A 20,914-nucleotide genomic window follows, 5' to 3' on the forward strand; every position below is an offset into this window, starting at 1 on the left:
GGTTTGACTTTGAATCTTTCTTGTATAGCTTAGATAGAGGGTAAATAAGGTTTCTCTTCCCTTGAAATGAGTGGGAAAGATAGATCCGACTCGAAAAATATAGAATTCTATCTTGTATCATCATGATTACAGGCCAAGGGGGCGAGCCACTTAGAAAGCTAAAATTCTAACTTGTATAAGGACTTATAAATTAAAGGACACTATAAGCAAATAGTTCTTATGGGGCATAAACCTCAAAAAAGTAAAAGATCAAAGGATTATTTGTATCTGGATTGGATAGAAAAAGATTCCACAAAACTTTTATGTTCAAAGGGTTTGGCTTTAGATCTTTCTTGTATAGCTTAATGGAGTGTATAGAAGGTTTCCATTTCCTTGAAAGGGGTGGAAAGGCAAAATCCTTCTGGACGTTAATAAAATATCACATTGGAATAGATAGAATTATATCTTATATCATAACTATAGGCCAAGGTACAGTCCTATAGGTAAAACACTTCTATGTTGTAAGCTGTAGATTAGATTAGAGGGAAGGGAAGGGAAAGGGCACTAGGCTTCATCAAAATTCAAAGAATTATTTGCATTTGGATGAAAAAAAAATCTAAGAAACTTCTCTGTTCTAAGGATTTGGCTCTAGATTTTTCTTGCGTAGTGGAGGGTAAAGAAAGTCTCATTTCCCTTGAGTGGGGGTGAGAATGCGAGATCCTTTCTTTTAAAGGGGTGTGAGAAGACAAGACATCACTAAGATACCACGTTAAAAATTATAAAATTTTATCTCCGTTAATTTATCAATTATTCTAAAAGTTTAAATTGATAAAAAATAGTAACCTTAAATGAAAAAAAAAAAAAAAAAAAAAAAAAACCTTTTATGTTGCAGGTGGCACGGGATAGAAGGGAAGCAGTCAACGAAAGGCACTTAAAAAGAGCTAGAATTTTAACTTGGTGCCAGGAATCTTCAGTTAAACAGTTCTTATGGATTGGGGGCATAGACCACCATTGCAGCAATCCATTCCAAATCTCTGGCTAATGAGAAATTTGGTTGCATAATGGCTGACATAAAGAAACTTTTTGGTAATTTAAAATTGGTAAAATGTTGAAAAATAAAATAAAATAAAATAAAATTCAAGCGTCATGTCCGACAGCGACCAAATTTCTTGACTGGGATGGTTTACCAGACGCCACCTTAGATCAGTTGTGGCATAATCGATGGCCGAGGTAGTTCCTGCGTGGCTGCACAGTTCCCAACAGTACATGTCACGCCTTGTGCGATCTGAGATGAAGCCAATTGAGGCTACTATTACCAACACTCATAAAGCTTCTATTAATGACAAGCAAAATTCCCATATAAACCTTTTTTTCACTTTTTTTTTTGGGTCAAAAGTCTCTGAAGCTGTAGAATAGATTACTGCAATAATTTTGCCCATTGAGTTGATAATCTATATTTTTTTTGCGCTCATCTTAAAAAACCTCTAGGATTAAAGCTTTTTTTTTTTAAAAAAAAAAAAGAAACCCCTCCGGACAAGGCCACTTCATGTACCCACTCTTATTAGGTAAACCTCGAACTCATGTAAATCGCCTCCTCCACACAGATGGCAAAACAACATCATTTGTACAAGGCATCTAGCTTATCGGCCCTATAATATAGGATCATTGGTATAACATTCTAACAACATTAACTTAATGTGGCAGTTAAAATCATTACTAGATTTTGGATTCAATAGTAATTTTCATTGTCACGTCAAAGAGTATACAAATGCGTGGGAGAAGCCCAAATTGGAACCTAAAAAACCTTCCACCTCTCCAACTCTGAAAAGATTCAACAGCTTAAAAAAAGCATCAAAAGGCATTGATGACATTAGAGACACTACCAAGAGCAAAAGAAATGTCTCTCATCATAAGGTCTTTTTTCAATTGAAGAACTAAAAATGCCACATCGCAAATTATGATATTAAAACCCCAACAGAAACGTAATACAAGTTATAAAACAGTGACGTTACTATAATGCGCAGAATGGGAAAAGAAACTAAACAGCAGTATGACAAATTCAAAAACCAATGCTAAGGATGGATAGCATCTAAACATCATCAAACTTGCAGCAAAATAGCATTAAAACATAACAAAATATAGAAATCCTTGCAAACTATAGAATAAATTTAATACCAACATTGGAAGGAAAAATGTCTTTTTTCAGTTTCTTTTCTTTCAGCCAGTGAATGAGAAACTACTCAGCAGATCATCCAAAATTTCAAAAAGGATCCTTAAAATTCTTCTTAGTAAAAGAACCCAAGTACTTTGCCACCGACGTTCTTTCTCCTTGCTTCTTCATGATCCATGATTCCAGCGGATGTTGTGAGCACAATATATCCAAACTGCAAAATTTATGCCGTTTATCAACAACAAACACAGTCGCTTGCCAAAACGAATGGATATAATAATGAACTCATCCACATCAGCACTATGGTTACATATAAAGATAATTATCCATTAAGTTATACAAATGTTCTCACAACATATGCAAATAATGCAAGCGCACCAAAACGAATGGATATAATAATGAACTCATCCAAATCAGCATTACGCCTTACATATAATAAACTCATCCATTAAGTTATACAAATGTTCTCACAACATATGCAAATAATGCAAGCGTACCAAAACAAATGGATATAATAATGAACTCATCCAAATCAGCATTATGAGTTACATATAAAGATAACGATCCATTAAGCTATACAAATGTTCTCACAACATATGCAAGCGTACTCCACACAGCACACAAACACCACCAGCAGCCACTCCCCTAGTCCAACACACACCAAAAGAGATGGACACCACTGATGAGCCCACATCACTGAATCAGAACTCAATATACTACTATTAGGCACAAAGCACCCAATTCTGTGGCATGTGATCCTCAATTTGCAAACATTTTAGCAAATTTTGCAAGAAAATCAGAAAAGCTGTCAAAAGGTGCGCTTTTAAAACACAATTAAGAGTTTGGTTGAATCAAAGTTTGACCTTAAAAATTGCAGTTTAGTATTTTAAATCATGCATTTCTATGTTTTGAATCGAAATGTTCTTAAAACACTCCCAAACGATAGATTTTATGTGATTTGGTTTAAAATCTCACTTTTGGTCTGCATAATCGCAATACAACAAAGATGCAATCCCATGTTTGAGTTGCATCCCTCCCATCCAAATCCATTCTCTATTCATTTCTATCATGAAATCTCATTAACCATTCATACAAACAATTCCATCAATGAGTATTATTTTCTTTAAGAACCAAGCTATACAAAGAACAATAGATAAGGAGTTTCTGAGGCTAACCTGTCTTGACGGAAGCAGCCTGGCAGTCCAGCCTTCGATCTCTTTAACACCAACATCAAATCGAGGACTTATAACCCCACACTTGTTCAGCCTTCCATTCAATTCAACCACAATTTTTCCAGATCTGTGATCGTCAACATACTCGAACTCCCCAATATAACCTTCAAAACCAAATTTAAAAAAAAATTGGAAACATTTTATAACTGGGATCGTACAAGAATAAATGAGAACACATGAGACAACAAATGAACGCAATCAAACAAACCATGCTTCTGCATGACCATAAGAAACTTGATGATCACTTTGGAGGACGGCCTGATCATGACCTGTCGCTTTCCCCTCTTCTCGGCATTGTACATGCTCTTGAGAGCATCATTCAACACGCTAACTCTCACCATCCTTACAAATTCAAGCTCCTGAAAAAAGTCACGCCCAATCATTCACAAGCCAAAGATATACCATTTATAAATCAATCGCTACAAAGGGGTCGCCATTCAATAAACAGTATAAACATTTACAAATCCTGCGGGAGAGACGGAGAGTGAGATCCAGAGATTTACCTGACAGCAGAGATGGCGGCCGCGAGTGGGAGCTTGAGAAGAGAACAAATGGACTAGGGTTTTGGCTTTGAGGGGGGCGAGCTGAATATGGAGAGCTTAACGTGCTTTTATTTTACCAAAGTGCCCTTAGGGTTTTGGGCCCTTCTACAATTTTAGGAGCCTCGGCCCTTGGACCTAAACTCAATACGGGTCAAGCCTATAGTTGATGAAACAGAAAAAATATATATATCAAAATGTTAAAAGGAAAGGATGAAAAATGAGGAGAGATTTAAGTTCGGTTTGTTTCAATTGGATGTAAAATGTTTTATGAAAAATTGGGTTTTTGTTTAAATTTTTTTTTCGGTGTTTGGTACGACTGAAAATCATAATCAAATCAAAAATAATTTCGGTTGTGCAATAAAACCTGCAATAAATTTTGTAAAATTGTTTCATTTTTTTAAAACAATAAACAATTTCTCGAGTTTGAGCTTCACCTTCTCGCTCGAAGTCTCTCTCATAGTCCATTCTCTGCCACCATCGAAGGTTGCTTAAAGAAAAATGTTTAGGGTATTGAAAATTTTATAACAATCTTCTTACAAATTCAAGTGATAGTCTATATAAGTGCCATGTGGTGCTAAAAGGGTAAAAAAAAAAAATGAAGTAACAAAATTTAACATGTAAATTTAATTGTTTAGTTGCTTCCTTTGATAAGTGACACATGGATTGATATGTCAATTTATATACAAAAAAAAAAAATTATTATAATAAAAGTTGTAATACTCGTAATAATACAACCAAACAAAGTCATTTTGGTAAAAATGAAAGAATTGATGGAGCCGTATTTGATTAATATGACTAAGTAATGCTAGACATCACGTTTTTATTCCAGTATAGTTTCACAATAATGATGTGTCAATTCTAATCAATTCTTGGATCAGTCTTTATGATATATATATATAGTTGGTTGGGACTATCACATTGTGGGATAAAAATATAGTATATGTCATTTCTCTTACTCATCTTACTATACCCCAATGCAAATTGAGTAATGTTAAAACCACATTTTTACCATTACAACTATCCCATAACGTTGGTGTAACAGTTTTAACCAACCATTTATAATAGATAATTCATCTTTAAAAATCAGCTTAAAAATCCCTCTAGTCCTCCAACGCCTACTAATTCAGCTGTTTCAGCTGCTCCATACATAGCTCATACAGATGCAGATTCCTCTCCATCTGTTCCAGACCAGCAGCTCACCTCTACTAATCATGCTTCTTCTGCCTTTTCTGCAGAAGCAATGTCTTCATCTATCTTTGCTGAGCCACACCTTTTCCCTAACTCAAATTCTGCAGCAATTCCAGAAATACAGCCCACTGCATTCGATTCCTCTGAGGTTATTCCCCCTGACAACTCTTCACTCACTCAAATCTTTGCTACTCTAGATGAGCCACATTCACCTCACATTGTTGCTAGACCACAAACAGGTAGCTTAAAGCCTAAATAATTTCCAGGGTTTCAAATGTTTTATTCCACTAAGCATCCTTTAAAAGCTTTAGCTGCTACTATCACCTCTCTTCCTCTTGAGCCAACTACCTACCATCAAGCTTCATCCAACTCCCATTGGGTGGCTGCAATGGAGAGTGAATTTCAGGCCTTGCTTGATAATCACACTTGGACTTTGTGTCCAAGGCCTAGCAACCAGAATATTATTCATAACACATGGGTTTATAAACTCAAGCAAAAGCCGGATGGTTCTATAGAAAGGTATAAAGCAAGACTTGTGGCAAAGGGGTTTGAACAAAGAGATGGGATCGACTACACAGAGACATTTAGCCCTGTGAGATTACTTCTCACCCTTGCTATGCATTATAATTGGCCTTTCAAGCAGATTGACATCTCCAATGCCTTCTTGCATGGATATCTCACTGAAGAAGTCTTCATGGAGCAACCAAGAGGGTTTGTTGACACTCTTCATCCTGAATTTGTTTGTAAATTGCACAAGGCTTTCTATGGTCTTAAACAAGCCCCAAGAGCCTGGTTTCATCGGCTAACCCAAGCTCTTCTTGAACTTGGATTCATAGGATCTCTTGTTGATACATCCCTCTTTATGTTACAAAAGGAACATGTTAACATTTTTGTTCTTATTTATGTTGACGATATTATCATTACAGGTTCACCACTTTAAAGCATTGACACTCTTATCTCAAACTTACAATCTGAATTGAAGGTGAAAGATCTCGGGAATCTTTCTTATTTTTTGGGGATTCATGTACAAAGAACTGCCACAGGACTTCACTTGAATCAAGCTAAGTACATCCTTGATTTACTTCATCGAGCTAACATGATAGGAGCCAAACCATAAGTTGCTCCCCTCACAACAGGGAAGAAACTCACTAAGTTTGATGGTGATCCGTTAGTGGATCGTTCTATTTATAGGCATATTGTTGGGGCACTTCAATATTGTACCCTCACCAGACCTGACATTTCATACTCAGTAAACCAGCTTTGCCTGTTTCTTCATTGTCCAACAAACGTCCATTTTATTGTTGATAAAAGGGTACTTCGCTACCTCAAGGGTACTGTTGATCATGGACTATACTTTACTCCTGGACCACTTCAGTTGCAAGCATACTGTGATATTCAGATTGGGCACGAGATCCAATTGATCGTAGGTCAACTAGTGGCTATGGAGTTTTCCTTGGCCATTGTCTCATATCGTGGCAATCAAAGAAACAACTTGTTGTCTCTAGATCTAGCAATGAAACCGAATATCGGGCCATTGCCACAACAGAGTTGTATTGGTTAAGAATGCTCTTTAAGGAATTGCATATTCCTCTTTCCACCCCTCCAGCATTGTGCATTGTGATGTGATAATTTGGAAGCAATTGCAATTGCATTTAATCCGGTTTATCATGCTAGAATTAAGCATATTGAAGTTGATTATCACTTTATTCGGGAGAAGGTCCTAAATAAAGATATTGCTTGCCGGTTTATTTCTACAATTGATAATTGTGCTGACATGTTTACTAAGGGACTATCATCATCTCGGTTCCTTTACCTCCGTGACAAACTCATGATTACTTCTCCTCCCATGAGTTTGAGGGGGGCTGTTAAGGAGTCTACTTCTATTCTAGACATTGAGTTAGAGTTGGACTCATCCCCTGCAGTGTTGCCGTGTACTAAGTCTCATACTTCTACTAGTCATAATAGATTTAAGGCTATGAGAATCCTATCATGTATTTAATTTCAGTAGTTTGGAAGATCTAGTTTATCTTGTAAATAGTCATGTAAACAGTGTTAACTTCTTCTTGTACTCCTCTATAAATTCATGCAATACGAAGGTCATTGTACTCTGGCCAAATTTCCCTTCATTGCCTTTTGTTACACCAATCACCTTGAAACCATAAATAAAAATTCAAGAAGTGAGACAAGCTTGATGTATATAAATTAGATAACATAAGAAATGGACAACAAGCCGTAATGTGGTGAGAATAAAAATGAAAAGAAAAACTTACACTTGACCTTCACAAACTAATACCTCTTTTGCAAATACACTTCCAAACATCAATTTATGACATTTGCCCATTCATAACTACAATTTGTTGCTATTTACATCCTCACTTAGAATCTTAGATTGTAGCATGAAAATGGATGGAAAGTTTAGCACAAGATGGGTTTTTTGTCCACTTTAATAAGAAAATCTAACGGAGTTTATAAATCACAATGAAATGGTAGTCTAAAGGAGTTAAGTATCAAAAATGATAGTTTCTTTTTGACAAAAAAAGAAAAAAAAAAGGTGTCTAAAGAAAAAAAAAATGATAAAAATGAGTGTTCTTCTACAATAAAAGAGAAAAAAGCAAAAAAAAAATCACAAATATTGTAGAATGATATCTGTAATATTCTGCCCCAATGTCACACAATATTGTCCGCTTTTGGCTCATTCGAACCAAATTTTCAAGTAGGTCACTCATCCTAGTAATACTCTCGCGAAAACACGCTTAACTGCGGAATTATGATAAATTCATTGACATTACGGCTTTAAAACGCGTTGTTGTCATGAAAAGGTGCGAGTATACATTTAAGCACATCCCATCTTCATACCCAGACGATGTGGGATGTCACAATATTCATATTCGTGAAGAGAAATGTAACACCCCAACCCGTTAAGGTTAGGTTTGCTAACTTGATCTCTCAAATACGCAAACTATTATAAGGCTTTCCAGAGCAATTATCTAAATGCTGAATTATTTTTTCTTAAAAAATATATATATATAATAAGCATAAGAAGAATTTAATATTAAAATTTTAAATGCGGAAACATTTGGTCTAAACGAAAGAAGACTAACAACATAGTTTTAAAATCCAAATAGCGAAGACTCCGTGCTAGTGCACTTATTATAAAAGAAAAACATGTTTTTGAAATGAGTCTATGGTTCTCCTGAGTCCCCATTCCGGCCTTCTATTCCTTCATGCTTATACACTGAAAACAAAAATAATAAGTGTGAGCGAAAAAAATTGATCAGTAAGTAGATCTTCAACCATAAAACAGTTGAGTGAAAAAAAAAAAATATATCATTTTCTTAAATACCAACTTTTTCTATGAAATCTCCAAGAAAATATGTTTCTTTCAATAGAACAACAAATAATATTCATCTAATGAACAATAATCATTACTTAATAGAGTTATTCTCATAATAGGGCACATGTACATTGTTACCCTTGTATACTAGGGTTGTGCGGCCTTTATGACCATGGCAGCGCCTGTGGCCGCAGACGATGGGCCAGCCGATTAGCTCAAGGTGTACTTAGCTTGGCAAAAATGATGGATCCCATCTTCTCATCGTCCTTAAGTGGGTTGCACTTTCATCTCTAGCGCCGATACCATGTTGCGTTTCTCTGAATTCTTGAGCCAAAATTTTCTCCTCCACACTCTTACCCCATCTTATAAAACTCTTTTCTTTTCCTTTACTTATTTTCTCTTAACTCAACTTTGGGCAAAGTGTTTGAGGGTTTTACTTCTCTTTACTTTCCAAAAATTAATTCGGAATTACCTTTCATAATGAACATTAATAAAAATGATATACCCTTAAAACTTTGAGTGACAATAAATAGCTTTTCTAACTTGAAAATTTCTTATACAAATATTTAAGGTGACATATAAATTTTTGTAAGCATATAAATAACATAACATAAGCATTTAAATAAAACAAGTAAGAAGTTTTTCATAAAAATTATGCAATGAAATAACACTTTGAAAGGGTTAATGACTTCTCCTTACATGATACTACAGCTATAAAGGCTGATTTGTATTGTTAACCACCTAAACCGATAAAATTTAGCTATATCAGCCTTAGGCTAAACACATAGGTGCTATCTTTTGAGAGATGGTTGAGAGAATAAAAATATGTTATGGGGTTGGGTGAGAGAACGTATGTAACACCCCGGTCCCATATTAGGAAGATGAGAAAAAGCCCACATAGAGTAGATAGTTTATAAAGATAGTCATGGGTGCTAAGTTCCACACTGCCAAGTTACTAGGTGAAACTGAGCTTTATAATGAATTTTATGGAAGCTTCAAATTGACTAGTCCTTTTGGGGTGATAGCGCAGATGTGGCTAGCGTTTTTTCCTGGGTCATTACAAGTGGTATCAAAGACACCTAGTAACGCCGGGCCATGTGGTAGTAGAGCACTGCATGACCTCTTCCTGACGAGGACATTAGGAATTTAAGAGGGGAGTTTGTAACACCCCGGTCCCATATTAGGAAGATGAGAAAAAGCCCACATAAAGTGGGTAGTTTATAAAAATAGTCATGGGTGCTAAGTTCTACATTGCCTAGCTAGCACTTTTTTTTTTTCTGAGTCATTACAACGTATATGTGTATTTTGATAAGTGAAGGAGAACATGTGCTTTGGTAAATGAGAGCTTGTACGTGCGTTTTGATAAATGAGAGAAAATGTGTATTTTGAGTGAAGCAGAGAACTGTGTTGTAGGTGGTTTAATTCCTTTAGGCCAACTTCTATAGATTTATATTTAAAAGCATGTAGTTAATACATAAGATAATGAGAATATGTGTTTTGATAAACAAACGTGTGTTTTATTAAGCCTTAGGGGATTTTATAAAATTTTGAATTCCAAGAAATAATGCAGTTTTTGTTTTATAGCTTTAGATTTAAACTCAATTTTAAAATGAGAAGTTGTCAACAAAGAAAATTTGCATGATTTATGAAATCTTTTAAATTTTTGTAATTATCTAAAATTAAATTAGCAAATATAATATTTGAACATTATAATAATAAATAAATTTTTATTAATTCATTCTTGGGCTTTTAATCCATTTTACTAAGCTGTCTTAGGCCTAACAAGTCGAACCTGTACCTCTAACCCATCCTCAAGGCTAACATGTAAATCTATTATGAACTTAAAGTTGGGGTCTAACAAGAAAACTAGAGAAGTAGTTGGAAGCCTCTTACCAAACATGGAGCTCTTCAGTGCATCTTCTTATGATCTTCATAGCATTTTACTACACAGGTTCCACGATTGATGCCAAAAACTTGCAACTCCATTAAACAACAACTAAGGCACCGTTTTGTAAGTTCTCTAAGTTTGAAGGGGTAATCTTTAGGATGCATTGCCTCATGAAAAAGGCAATCAATAATCCTTCCAGTAATACATTTCTCCACACCTGGTAGGCCTCCACATTCTTTAACTGTTTGATGTTGAATGCAATGATGGTTATATTCCCACATTATCAACTTGGAAGGGATGAACACTAGTTGGCAGTGGATTGGAATCAAAAGAGAGAGGGGTAGGATCCTTAGCATGTACTTGAAGTATTATGAGGATAATCAACTTCATTATCACCAATATTAATTTTGCCATAGTATTTTTCCCACTCTATAAATTCTCTTATTTGAACGTTAAATACATAAATCTTTGAATCATCGTCACACTTAAATAACTTGATACCTTTAAAATACAAACCTCTTATTCATTTTTATTATTATTTTTTTAAAGAATTGTAGCTTTTGAAAATATGAAAATATTCTAGTAAATAATTTTTAGTTCAAGTAATGCCTTTAACTAGGAGCATAAGGTTTTATAGCTTTTTACGCAATTAATATGTGACTCTTGACAAAATCCAACTATATTAAAAAAACTTACCTAAGAGAACAAGTGAAGAGGTATTATCATCCAAGGTCAGGGACATTAAATAAAGGGCAAAGTTGACATACATCCCAAAACTACTACGCAATTAACAATGCTCTCCAAATCCTTTCAACTGCAACAATTTTCACCCTAAACTATCAAAAATTGACACATCCCAAGCATTGATGTAAACGCACTACAATTGTTTTCCCAATAAGTACAAAATATTTCAATAAATTTTTAAAAAATAAAATAAAAATGTACTGACCCACCTAAATTACCCCCCCCTAAAGTTCAAAACCTCTAAATTTAGGGTATCAAACTTTCAATTTTTTGCATTGTCCCTCATTCATCAAGACTTTTTGTTAAATTCTATAAAATTTTCCAAAATACCTCCGTTTTTACTATAAAAAAAGTAAAAAATTGCATAGAGTTGGAAGGGATGAACACTAGTTGGCAGTGGAGTGGAATCAAAAAAGAGGGGTAGGATCCTTAGCATGTACTTCAAGTACTACGAGATAATCAACTTCATCATCACCAATATCAGTTTTGTTATAGTATTTCTCCCACTTTAGAAGTTATCTTTTTTGAACGTTAAAGACATAAATTCTTGAATCATCATCACAATTGAATAACTTGAGACCTTTAAAATACAGACTTTTTATTCAAATAGAGTTTTTTTTTTGTTAAGAACAAAAAAAAAAAGAATTTTAGCTTTTGAAAATATGAAAATATTATAGGAGTTAAATGCAATTTTAGTACATGTGATTATGGCCAAAATCAAATATACCACTCGGTTTTAAAAAGTGTCACAACTGGTACCACTAATTATTAAAAATTCTCACTTGGTACTTCCGTTAATGTTCCATCCAAATATTTAATAGATTTTTACATCAGCATGCGTAAAATGGTGATGGTTCGGCCACCCCCAACTTGCAAAATGGGGGTGGTCGAGCCACCCCCGTTTGGCCTGGAGGTGGCCGAACCACCCCCAAGGGCCTTAAGGGTGGTCGGCCACGGCTAATTTTCCATCCCTTTTTGTTTTGTTTTAATTGGAGTTACCATTTTTTATGATTTTATGCAGCACATGTGGCATCAAAAACATAGGTACCACCTATGATATAACGTCATGTCATTTGGTCTAATTTGCCTCAATAAGTGGCATTTGGGACATGTGTCACCATTTTACCCATGCTGACGTGAAAATCCGTTAAATATTTGAATGGAACATGAACAAAAGTACCAACTAAATATTTTCAATAATTACAAGTACAAGTTAAGAGACTTTTTGAAACCGGGTTCTGTTTGATTTTGGCGCTAACCATGTGTACTAAAATTCCCAAGCTTGCAGCCAGCTGACCAAGTCAGGCGTAGATCTTCCCCCACCATGACAGTAGCCTCCAAAGTCTTTTGTGATGATACATGACATCCTTTCGTCATTCAAGGAAGATGACGTGTGAAGTCTCCCATAGAGGAAGACTCTGTAATAACGGAGATATGTAAATAGCAACAAAAGGCAGAAAAGGATGTAAAGAAACAAAAAAAAAAAATTCCTTCGAAAACTCAAAACACTTCATCTATCATCACATGCAGACTTAAGCATCGGATCGAGGACCTTCGATTATAGTCGGGGTCTCCTCACCGATTTCTCTTTTGTAGATTTAACAACGAGCCCAATTGTTATCGGCATTCAAAGATCCGGTCTGAGCAATTTAGTGGATAGATGGTTGATGCAAACCAAAAATTGCACCAACAGTGTCAGATTGAGCATGTAATGCATGTTCTAAGAGTTGTCTAAGTGAGTAGGGCGGTATTGTTGCACTTCAACAATTTCTCCCTTAACATGAGGTTCTGACTTGAACTCATGACCTTGGATCTAATATCATTTGTTAAATTGAGCCATTGACCATCTAATCTGAAAACCAATTAGTGTCCAGTGAGAAAAGTCAAAGTCTTTTATAGTATTTGAAATCGCACCATGTAATGTATGTTCTAAGAGTTGTCAAACTGAGTAGAACAACATTATTGTACCTCAACAAACAGGTGGCATATTACAATTGAGAATTAAGTATATTTTCATTATGTTCTCTCTCTATGTTGTAAAAAAACTTTGAGCAAAAATCTATTTTTTTGATTTTCTAAAAAATAGACGTATTTGTAAAAGTGAAGAATAAGCTTTTAAGATGAAAATTATTTATGGCCGACTCGATAACGTGTCACCCCTTTAATATGTAGCATTTTTCAAGCGTTTCTGTTGGGTCATGGATCAGTCATATAAGGCCCAACATGCCTCTAGGCCCAAACCAATGAACGAACTCGCTAAGACTAAGCCCAAGTGAGGGCTCGGACAGCCCAATCTGACACCTTAACTCATTGAGGGTATAATAGTCTTAGGCCGAGGATAGATCGGTCATTTCGCATGGTAGAAACCTACGATCCCTAGATAAAAGGGAGAGCTATCCAATATCTAAACAGCTACCTACGCTCAACAGAACGTGGACTAGCTGTCAACACTTAAAGACAGACATGTGTGCCCGAGAATTACTCGAGCATCCACGTCCAGCGTCAGCCAGGCATAACCGCCACTCCCACGATGTCAAGACTCTAAGATTACGAAAAGGCTAACAACCCATATACTTCGCCAGTAATTACATAGCAAATACTCAAGGATATGGAGGCCGAAGGTTACGGGAAACACGAACTGATTCATGCCTATAAAATGCAAGTCACAACTCAATTCTGGGATAATTCTTGCTCTTTGTTGCTTATATTTTATTCACTTAAATACTGACTTAGGCATCGGAGCTTTTGAGCCGAATTAACCACGGGTAGCTTTGATCCTATTGTTTACTATTTTGCAATCCTAGGCTGCCTCGGACACCACAACATACTCGCAAGTGCTAAGTCATCATCTCAGAAAACTATCATCAACAGTTTCGATGCCTAAAACCGATCTCAGTTGAGGAATTTAAGAATCAACAATTTCTTTAAATCGGTTCGCTAATAGCATATCTAAAGGAAGGGTAGTTCAATGGGTTATTGTAACCCTATATAAAAACCCATCGTCAAAATTCAAAGCCCTACCCTCTTCCCCATCGTCTAAACCGCCAAAGTCTCAAAAATCTTAATTAAACAATGAATTCATACAAAGCCAGCAACAGTGACTCCATTTTTCTTCAATCCCTGAACCCGCTACACCTTCACACAAACCTCTCTCAAACTCCCAACAAACCCCACGCTCAGGAAAACCCCAACAATCACAGGGCACAAATACTCAAAGAAGAAACAAAGATCGAGAGGGAGATTATCAAGGCAGTCACGGCTGGGAAGCTTGACTCCCTCAGGCCCAACTCGGGGCAGTCCGTACCCATTGGCGAGCACTACGTGTGCGTTTCGTTTCACGAGGAGCCTGACTCGGATTGCAGAGTTTGGGAGTGGCACGGGCACGTGGTGTTTTACGACGAAGAGAATGGGTTTGCGCAGGAGTACGTGTACGGGAATTACTTTGAGAGGACAATGAGGAAGGTGTTTGGGGACGAGAGCGATGACGAAAGCGAGGAAAGGAGTTTGGGGTTGGGAGACTTGGTTGCCGGCATGAGTTTGACGGATTGCCCGCCTCTATTTTCTAGGAAAATGGGTGCCAATTATCGCAGGTAGTTTTGATTTTGGTATGCATATGCTTGCATTTTGTTTGGCTTTGTGTTACATTGAGTGTCAAAATGTAGGAGTTGGGTGTTTTTTCAGGTCTAATTCAAGGAATCATTGTTGGGTTTTCTGTCTTTATGTTATATGGCAAATTTTTCTTGCTTTGTTTGTATGTGTTCATAGATATTACGTATTGCAGTTCTTTAGGGGTTGGGGTTTGCACGATTTTGTTGGTTGTTGCATGATTATTGTATTGGCAATGGTTTTTGTTAAATTGCTAATTATCTGTATGGTTAATAAATGGTCACTGTTTTCTGATCATAGAATTTCATCTACATTTGTGGGTATGTCGTAGTGTGATGTGTTCAGGTTTAATCATATATTTAGGATCCTCTTTCATTCATTAGAGGCTTTTAGCTTTCAATAACTTCCACCCTAGGAAATTTAAATGGCACAATATTTCTTTTCTGTAATGATTTTGTAAATTTAGCATTTGATACATTTAATTCCTAGCATATCTTGATTTCATATGTGATTTGGTGCATGGGGAATGCATTATATCTTAATGTATTTCAGTTACATGTGCATTTCCTCATAAATCTTTTGATGCATGTGTTAAAGTATCCATCAGTGAAGTCTTTTGTTAAGAGAGACTGTTGTTGCAGCAAGCCTTTCCCCTTAAATTTATTTACTATGAAAAGGCTGGCTGGACAAGTTCATGCTTTCTCAAAAAATCTGATACAAGCACAATCTGTTACGATGATAAGGGTTTAACCAAATTAGTATCCAACCATCTTAGGGTTTTTGTATAAGCAATTAGGCCCTTAACAATTGGTATCAGAGCAGACAGCACCACGCTCTGATACTAAATGATACAAACCCCAGATAGAGTTTCCCATTAAAAACCGGCTTGCAAGAGGAGGGTGCTCAAAAGCTTATATACACATGGTTAAGATTGCGCTTAATTGATGTGAGACACTTAGAATTATACTATACCACCACGCTCCACTGCCGGCCTACTCTATCGATACTGCCGATGGTAACCCTTTCTCTTTTGGCAGCTTCATTTACCTATTAGTATCCAATGACTTAACACTATACTCATACATAATACCAACACATTTTAATTCACCCTATAAGTTGCCCCCCTCTGGGACTCGGCCTCAAAGCTGCAATTCATTCGATCTTATGTTTGACATGGTGGCAGTTATAATACCAAAATGATACAAATCTCAGGTAGAACTCATCCTTGAAACCGGCTAGCAAAAGGAAGGTGCCCATGAACTTATACACATGGATGATATGTACTTAACCGATGGATTTGCAATTAACGGATGTGAGAACCATGGTTGACAACCCATCAAAAAGTTGTTATACTATTGAATTGCTCATTGAAATGTCATCAATTTCAAAATTATGATGCTAACTGGATTTGATGATGAATAATTCTTTAGGGAAGTTACTTTTCAGAAGTTCGCACAAGAAGGTAAATAGGAGCTGAATCATTTTATAAACTAAGGATTTGGAATTAAAACCTAAATGTTTCACCCATGGATGTAGGTTTTCAAGCCAATTAGTGTCTTGCGTTCTTCAAACTTTTTCTATTTTGATGTTTGTTTTGTTTAAGATTCTGTGTGTAAATCACCCCCTCTTGGAACCCAGCATCCTCACAGGCGACCCTCATGGGCTTGTGTACGTTCTCCCATCTCAGGCTGGATTTTGACTCTGATACCATATGTAACACCTCGCTCCAAGTGGTATGATATTGTCTATTTTGGGCCAAGCTCGCACAGTTTTATTATTGGATTTATCCCAAAAGGGTTCATACCATTTATATAGAGCATGCACTATATAAGCACATCCCCTTTCTTACATCCAGGCAATGTGGGATACCACATTACATGATAGTAAATTATCATTATCATCAAAATTATTTGGTTGTTTTTGTTCACTTTCCATCTTGGAGGTTGACTTCAAAAATTGTCCTTTGCCATTATACAGATTGTATTCCCAAGGATAACTACAGGTCCTATAGCACACACTTAACAAAGCCGCATCCTAATTACTTTGGGATTGGAATCATAAGGTCTTCCAGATCATTATTTAGTATAAGGATCCTATCACTTCTTACTGCTTAACTGCGTGATGATTTTGTCATTTTTCACCAACCCCCCCCCTAAAAAAAAAAAAAAAAAAACTTGAATCCATATTCCTCTTAGTTTGTTGGAACAGAAGTTGTCTTTCTTGCGCTTGCCCAAAATAATTGAGCTCAACTCTAAGCAAATACTAATGGAGTTACAACTTGCTTCTCGTCGTGGATGGTCTTATAGCCATCTTATAGGTTTGATATTTATTAACTAATATTGAATGACACTTCAAATTCTGTACCTGTGGTCTCCCACTCATCTGCAATATGTTTGTAGTTCGTTCTCTTATCCCTCTAGTCGTCCGTTTCTACTCCTCTTTTTGATTCAGTGCACTCTTATGTTAGGGGTCATGCCTAACACCAAAACTGTTGTGACATGGTCCGGTTGACCCGCCAATCCGTCTAGGCCAACATGAACCCGAATCATTTAATAAATGGGTCAAACATGTCAAACCTGAACACGACACACTAATTTAATGGGCGACACAACCCGTGTGCCCCGTTTAATTAACAGGTCGTGTCATATATATATATATATATATATCGCGAACCGATTCGCAGGTTGGCCCTTGTGACACGTTTATTAAATAGGTGACTCGTTTATGACCTGAACCCGTTTAACCTAAACCAAACTATGTGTCATGTTCGTGTCGGGTTCTCTAGTCGCGGGTTAAATTGTCAGCCCTACATGGTCCTTTTGCTTGATGTAGAGAGATACTACGAGTCCTCCATAGGGAAAGACAGTTACAGAAAGCAATCCTTTCTAGTCCAGAGGTCTTCTTTTCTTCTGTCGTCTTGTTAGCTCAAATATCGAACTCTATCTATACTGTACCTGAAATCTCCCACTGATCAATGATGCTTAAAGTTTATAAATATATTTTAAATATTGGTTTGATCAAAGGATTTTCTGGTTGGTGTAGTCTTTAATATGCTTGATGTTTTATGTTTTCCATTTAGTTTTGGTTTGAATGGTGAGTTAAGGCAACAAGAGCCATGGCAGCCGGTGTCAGAACCTTGTTTAGTGTAAAAAAGAGTTCTGCAAGGCTAAAGGATTACATCTGTGGTACTAAAGGGATTTCATCAATGCACTTCATCATAATTGTCTGATATTTCTATACCATTAATCATAAATGATCAGAAATAGCATTTATGATTAGAATTAATATGTTGATGGTATTCAGTTTTAATAGAAGGGATGTGCAAGTAAGTGCTTATCTACTTGAAATATATGGTTTCTCTTTCGATGGTGAATTTGGGCCGTAACAAACTAACTTTATAAAGTTAATTCTGCCTGAAATTATATACTAATGACTTGGCAACTTGAAAATCCTAAAGCAAACCATAAATGGTGATGTACATGTGATCAAGATGGTAATCCGGAACAATGGAACTTCTGCTTTGGTCTAGAAGCTGGAGACTTGGGTGAAGTTTGTTAAATCTACCACCTGCGGTGCCAGCATTATCATTTACCTCCCTGTGCTTTTTCAGAACCCCCCCATGTGCTTTTCCCCATTTTGTCTTTCAGATCTTAAATCAAAGACTTCTGTCTGTCTTTCCCTCAAATATATAACAAAACAAAAATGATGTGAAAACACTATTATGCCATTTCTACTAAAAAAAGAGCAAAAAAAAAAAAAATTTTGAAGACAGGATGGCTGCAAGCTGGTGGCCACAAGTCACTCCCCCCGACCGGGGTGGCCGCCCCATAACTGAAGGGTGGGGCTCCCCAACAAAATGGATGGGTCTTTATTTAAATTTTCAATAAAAATGGCATAATAGTATTTCCATGTCGTTTTTGCTATTTATTTGAGGAAAAAATTGATAGTAGTCTTTTTTTTTTTTTTTTGATAAGTAAAAATTGATAGAAGTCTTAGATTTAAAATGTGCATAAACCCAATTTACAAAATCCAAAAAAGCACAAGAGGGGTTTTGGAATATTTTCCATTAATTTATTTATTGATTTATTTTTGGTTTCTCTTCTAAATCTGCTTGAAAGCTTCGCCTTCGCTTCCTCTTAAACTAAACTAACCTTTGAATTTGTTTTGTTTTAACACTCCCGGAATTGTGTAGGCTTCATTAAATCTAAAGCATTTTGCATTGAAGAACTATTTAGAATGTGTTTTAACCGACAAACCTTGTTTTCTTAATTAACCATTTTGTAAAACCTTCTCCTCTGGATTGGTATAAGCTGAACTCACGAAATCTTTGAACAGGCTTTACAATGCAGATTGTTGTGCCATTAATTGCCACTGAAAATTGTGCAACTTGGATTTATTTGATGCTTTTTATTTTTTTAATTCATTGTGTCCTCGTGTATCATTGTTATGAATTTCTGTTTTGCAGCTTATGTATGTCATTTTCTGATCGCTTGTTTTTCTTATGCTGCAGGTAATATGAGCTTCTACATTGGCATAAGAACCCTGAAGATCTAAAGAACAGGCATTTCTTTTTATGTCGTTGCCATTCCAGTCTTTAGAAATAGATGTAGGTTATTTTTTTCTAATATCCTTTCTGCTGGGGATCGATCGGAGTTAGAAATGTGCCAATTACCAATATAGTACTATAAGTTCTAATTTAGATGCTCTACTTGTCCAAACAGCCAAATGATACTATACAGGCTATTTTATTGCTAATTTCTACCATTCATTTAAACCATCATACCATATGGCATCTTCAGTTTTCTTCCACCTTCATGGCGGTCACTGTATGCAATTCCATGCTTGTAGCTTTCTGAATGCATGAAGAGAAACTCTTTGTTAACTCGATTTCGGGAGTGTTTTTTGTTTGACCAAGTTTTCTAGTGTGAAAACTATATTTGTGTTTTGGTTGTTTGTTAATATTTTTGTTTGGAGAAGGGAAAACAAAAATTTTAACAAACGGAGCCATGATTTTAGAGCACAACCTAAATCTTTTGTTTGCGTTATTGGGGTGGCCATACTATTTTCATAGTCGTGAAGGTGGTTCGACTATTCTCAAAATATGAGGGTGGCTAAACCACCTCAAAGGCCGTTTGGTGGTTCGAACACCCATTCTTGCATATTATGAGGTGGTCAATATCGAAAAAATGGACGATATTTATACATAGGGACTTATATTTGTTACTAAGGCAGACCACAAAAAAATTATTTGTTTATTTTGAAATGTTAGAGATGTATTTTATCACAATGTCAAAACCATATTAATCAATTTAACACTTTTTCCTAACTATTAATGATAGATAATCATCTTTAATAGATTATTCCAGTGTCAGGTAGAGTGGAAAAGCTTTTCAAAATGGACACAAATTTTCTTCTATAACTCATTTTATCAAATTGGAGTAATACTAGGTACAACATTTTTTTTTTATCCAGGTGAAAAGGTTTTTCATTTACACTTTTGTGGAGATTACTCCAATAAACGGTCCCCCTTTCGGTCGTTGTGAAGGAAAAACACTTTCATCAACCAGATTTCTTTGGATGGCTAAATGGTACATAGCGTTACTCATCAAATAGTCATATATATATTGAAAAATCTGTAAATTTCATTGATGAAAAATCAAGAGCCTAAAGCTTTTACATCACATAGCATACAACTCTTATAACACAGAGCATAAAGCTCTGAAAAATCATAGTCAAATGCTATGATGTTACAAAGTCATAAAAATGACTTAAAGCTCTCGCTAACCCATGTATAATTACAATTAAGGAACAAATATGCTTCGTGCTGATTAGATTTAGGACATGGGTAGTCCAAATACAAAAACAAAAAAAATCAAAAATCAAAACAACAAAAAAACTAAAAATTCAGCCGTGAAAGATAAACCTCCACACCGATCTACTCCTCCTCGACCCGAAGGTCAAGAGACAAATCCCTCCTCAACCCGAAGGCCAAGCGAAAAAGAAAAAAGAAAAAACCCTACAAACAGCAGCGGAGAAGCATGAAATCGTAGACATCCCTAGGAAATCACTTATTGGCTGATGAGGACGATCAAATTTAAGGTTGAAGAAACTAGATCTAAAGCAAACCCGCTAGAAATAGAGACCGGATGAGACCACAAAGAGGCACCAAGCACTACTACCAGAGAAAGGGGATGATTTTACCGTTCTTCCCTCCTCTATGATTTCTTCTTC

At 36.0% G+C, this 20,914-nt stretch overlaps 2 protein-coding genes across 2 annotated transcripts; one reads left to right on the forward strand and one right to left on the reverse strand.

Moving 5' to 3' along the window:
• Positions 1-2,069: 2,069 nt before the first annotated feature.
• LOC132163816 (small ribosomal subunit protein uS8z/uS8w-like) lies at positions 2,070-3,992 on the reverse strand. The gene is made up of 4 exons (XM_059574190.1): positions 3,885-3,992; positions 3,590-3,740; positions 3,325-3,485; positions 2,070-2,363 (listed from the first exon to the last, which is right to left on the reverse strand). The coding sequence occupies exons 2-4, from the start codon at positions 3,720-3,722 to the stop codon at positions 2,265-2,267; spliced, it is 393 nt and encodes a 130-aa protein (XP_059430173.1). The 5' UTR covers positions 3,723-3,740; positions 3,885-3,992; the 3' UTR covers positions 2,070-2,264.
• A 9,911-nt stretch (positions 3,993-13,903) lies between these two features.
• LOC132164293 (uncharacterized) lies at positions 13,904-19,570 on the forward strand. Its single transcript, XM_059574777.1, has 2 exons — positions 13,904-14,667; positions 19,194-19,570. The coding sequence occupies exons 1-2, from the start codon at positions 14,150-14,152 to the stop codon at positions 19,195-19,197; spliced, it is 522 nt and encodes a 173-aa protein (XP_059430760.1). The 5' UTR covers positions 13,904-14,149; the 3' UTR covers positions 19,198-19,570.
• The last annotated feature ends 1,344 nt before the right edge of the window (positions 19,571-20,914 follow it).

Source organism: Corylus avellana, chromosome ca10 (assembly GCF_901000735.1).
Source record: "Corylus avellana chromosome ca10, CavTom2PMs-1.0".
NCBI lineage: Eukaryota > Viridiplantae > Streptophyta > Magnoliopsida > Fagales > Betulaceae > Corylus > Corylus avellana.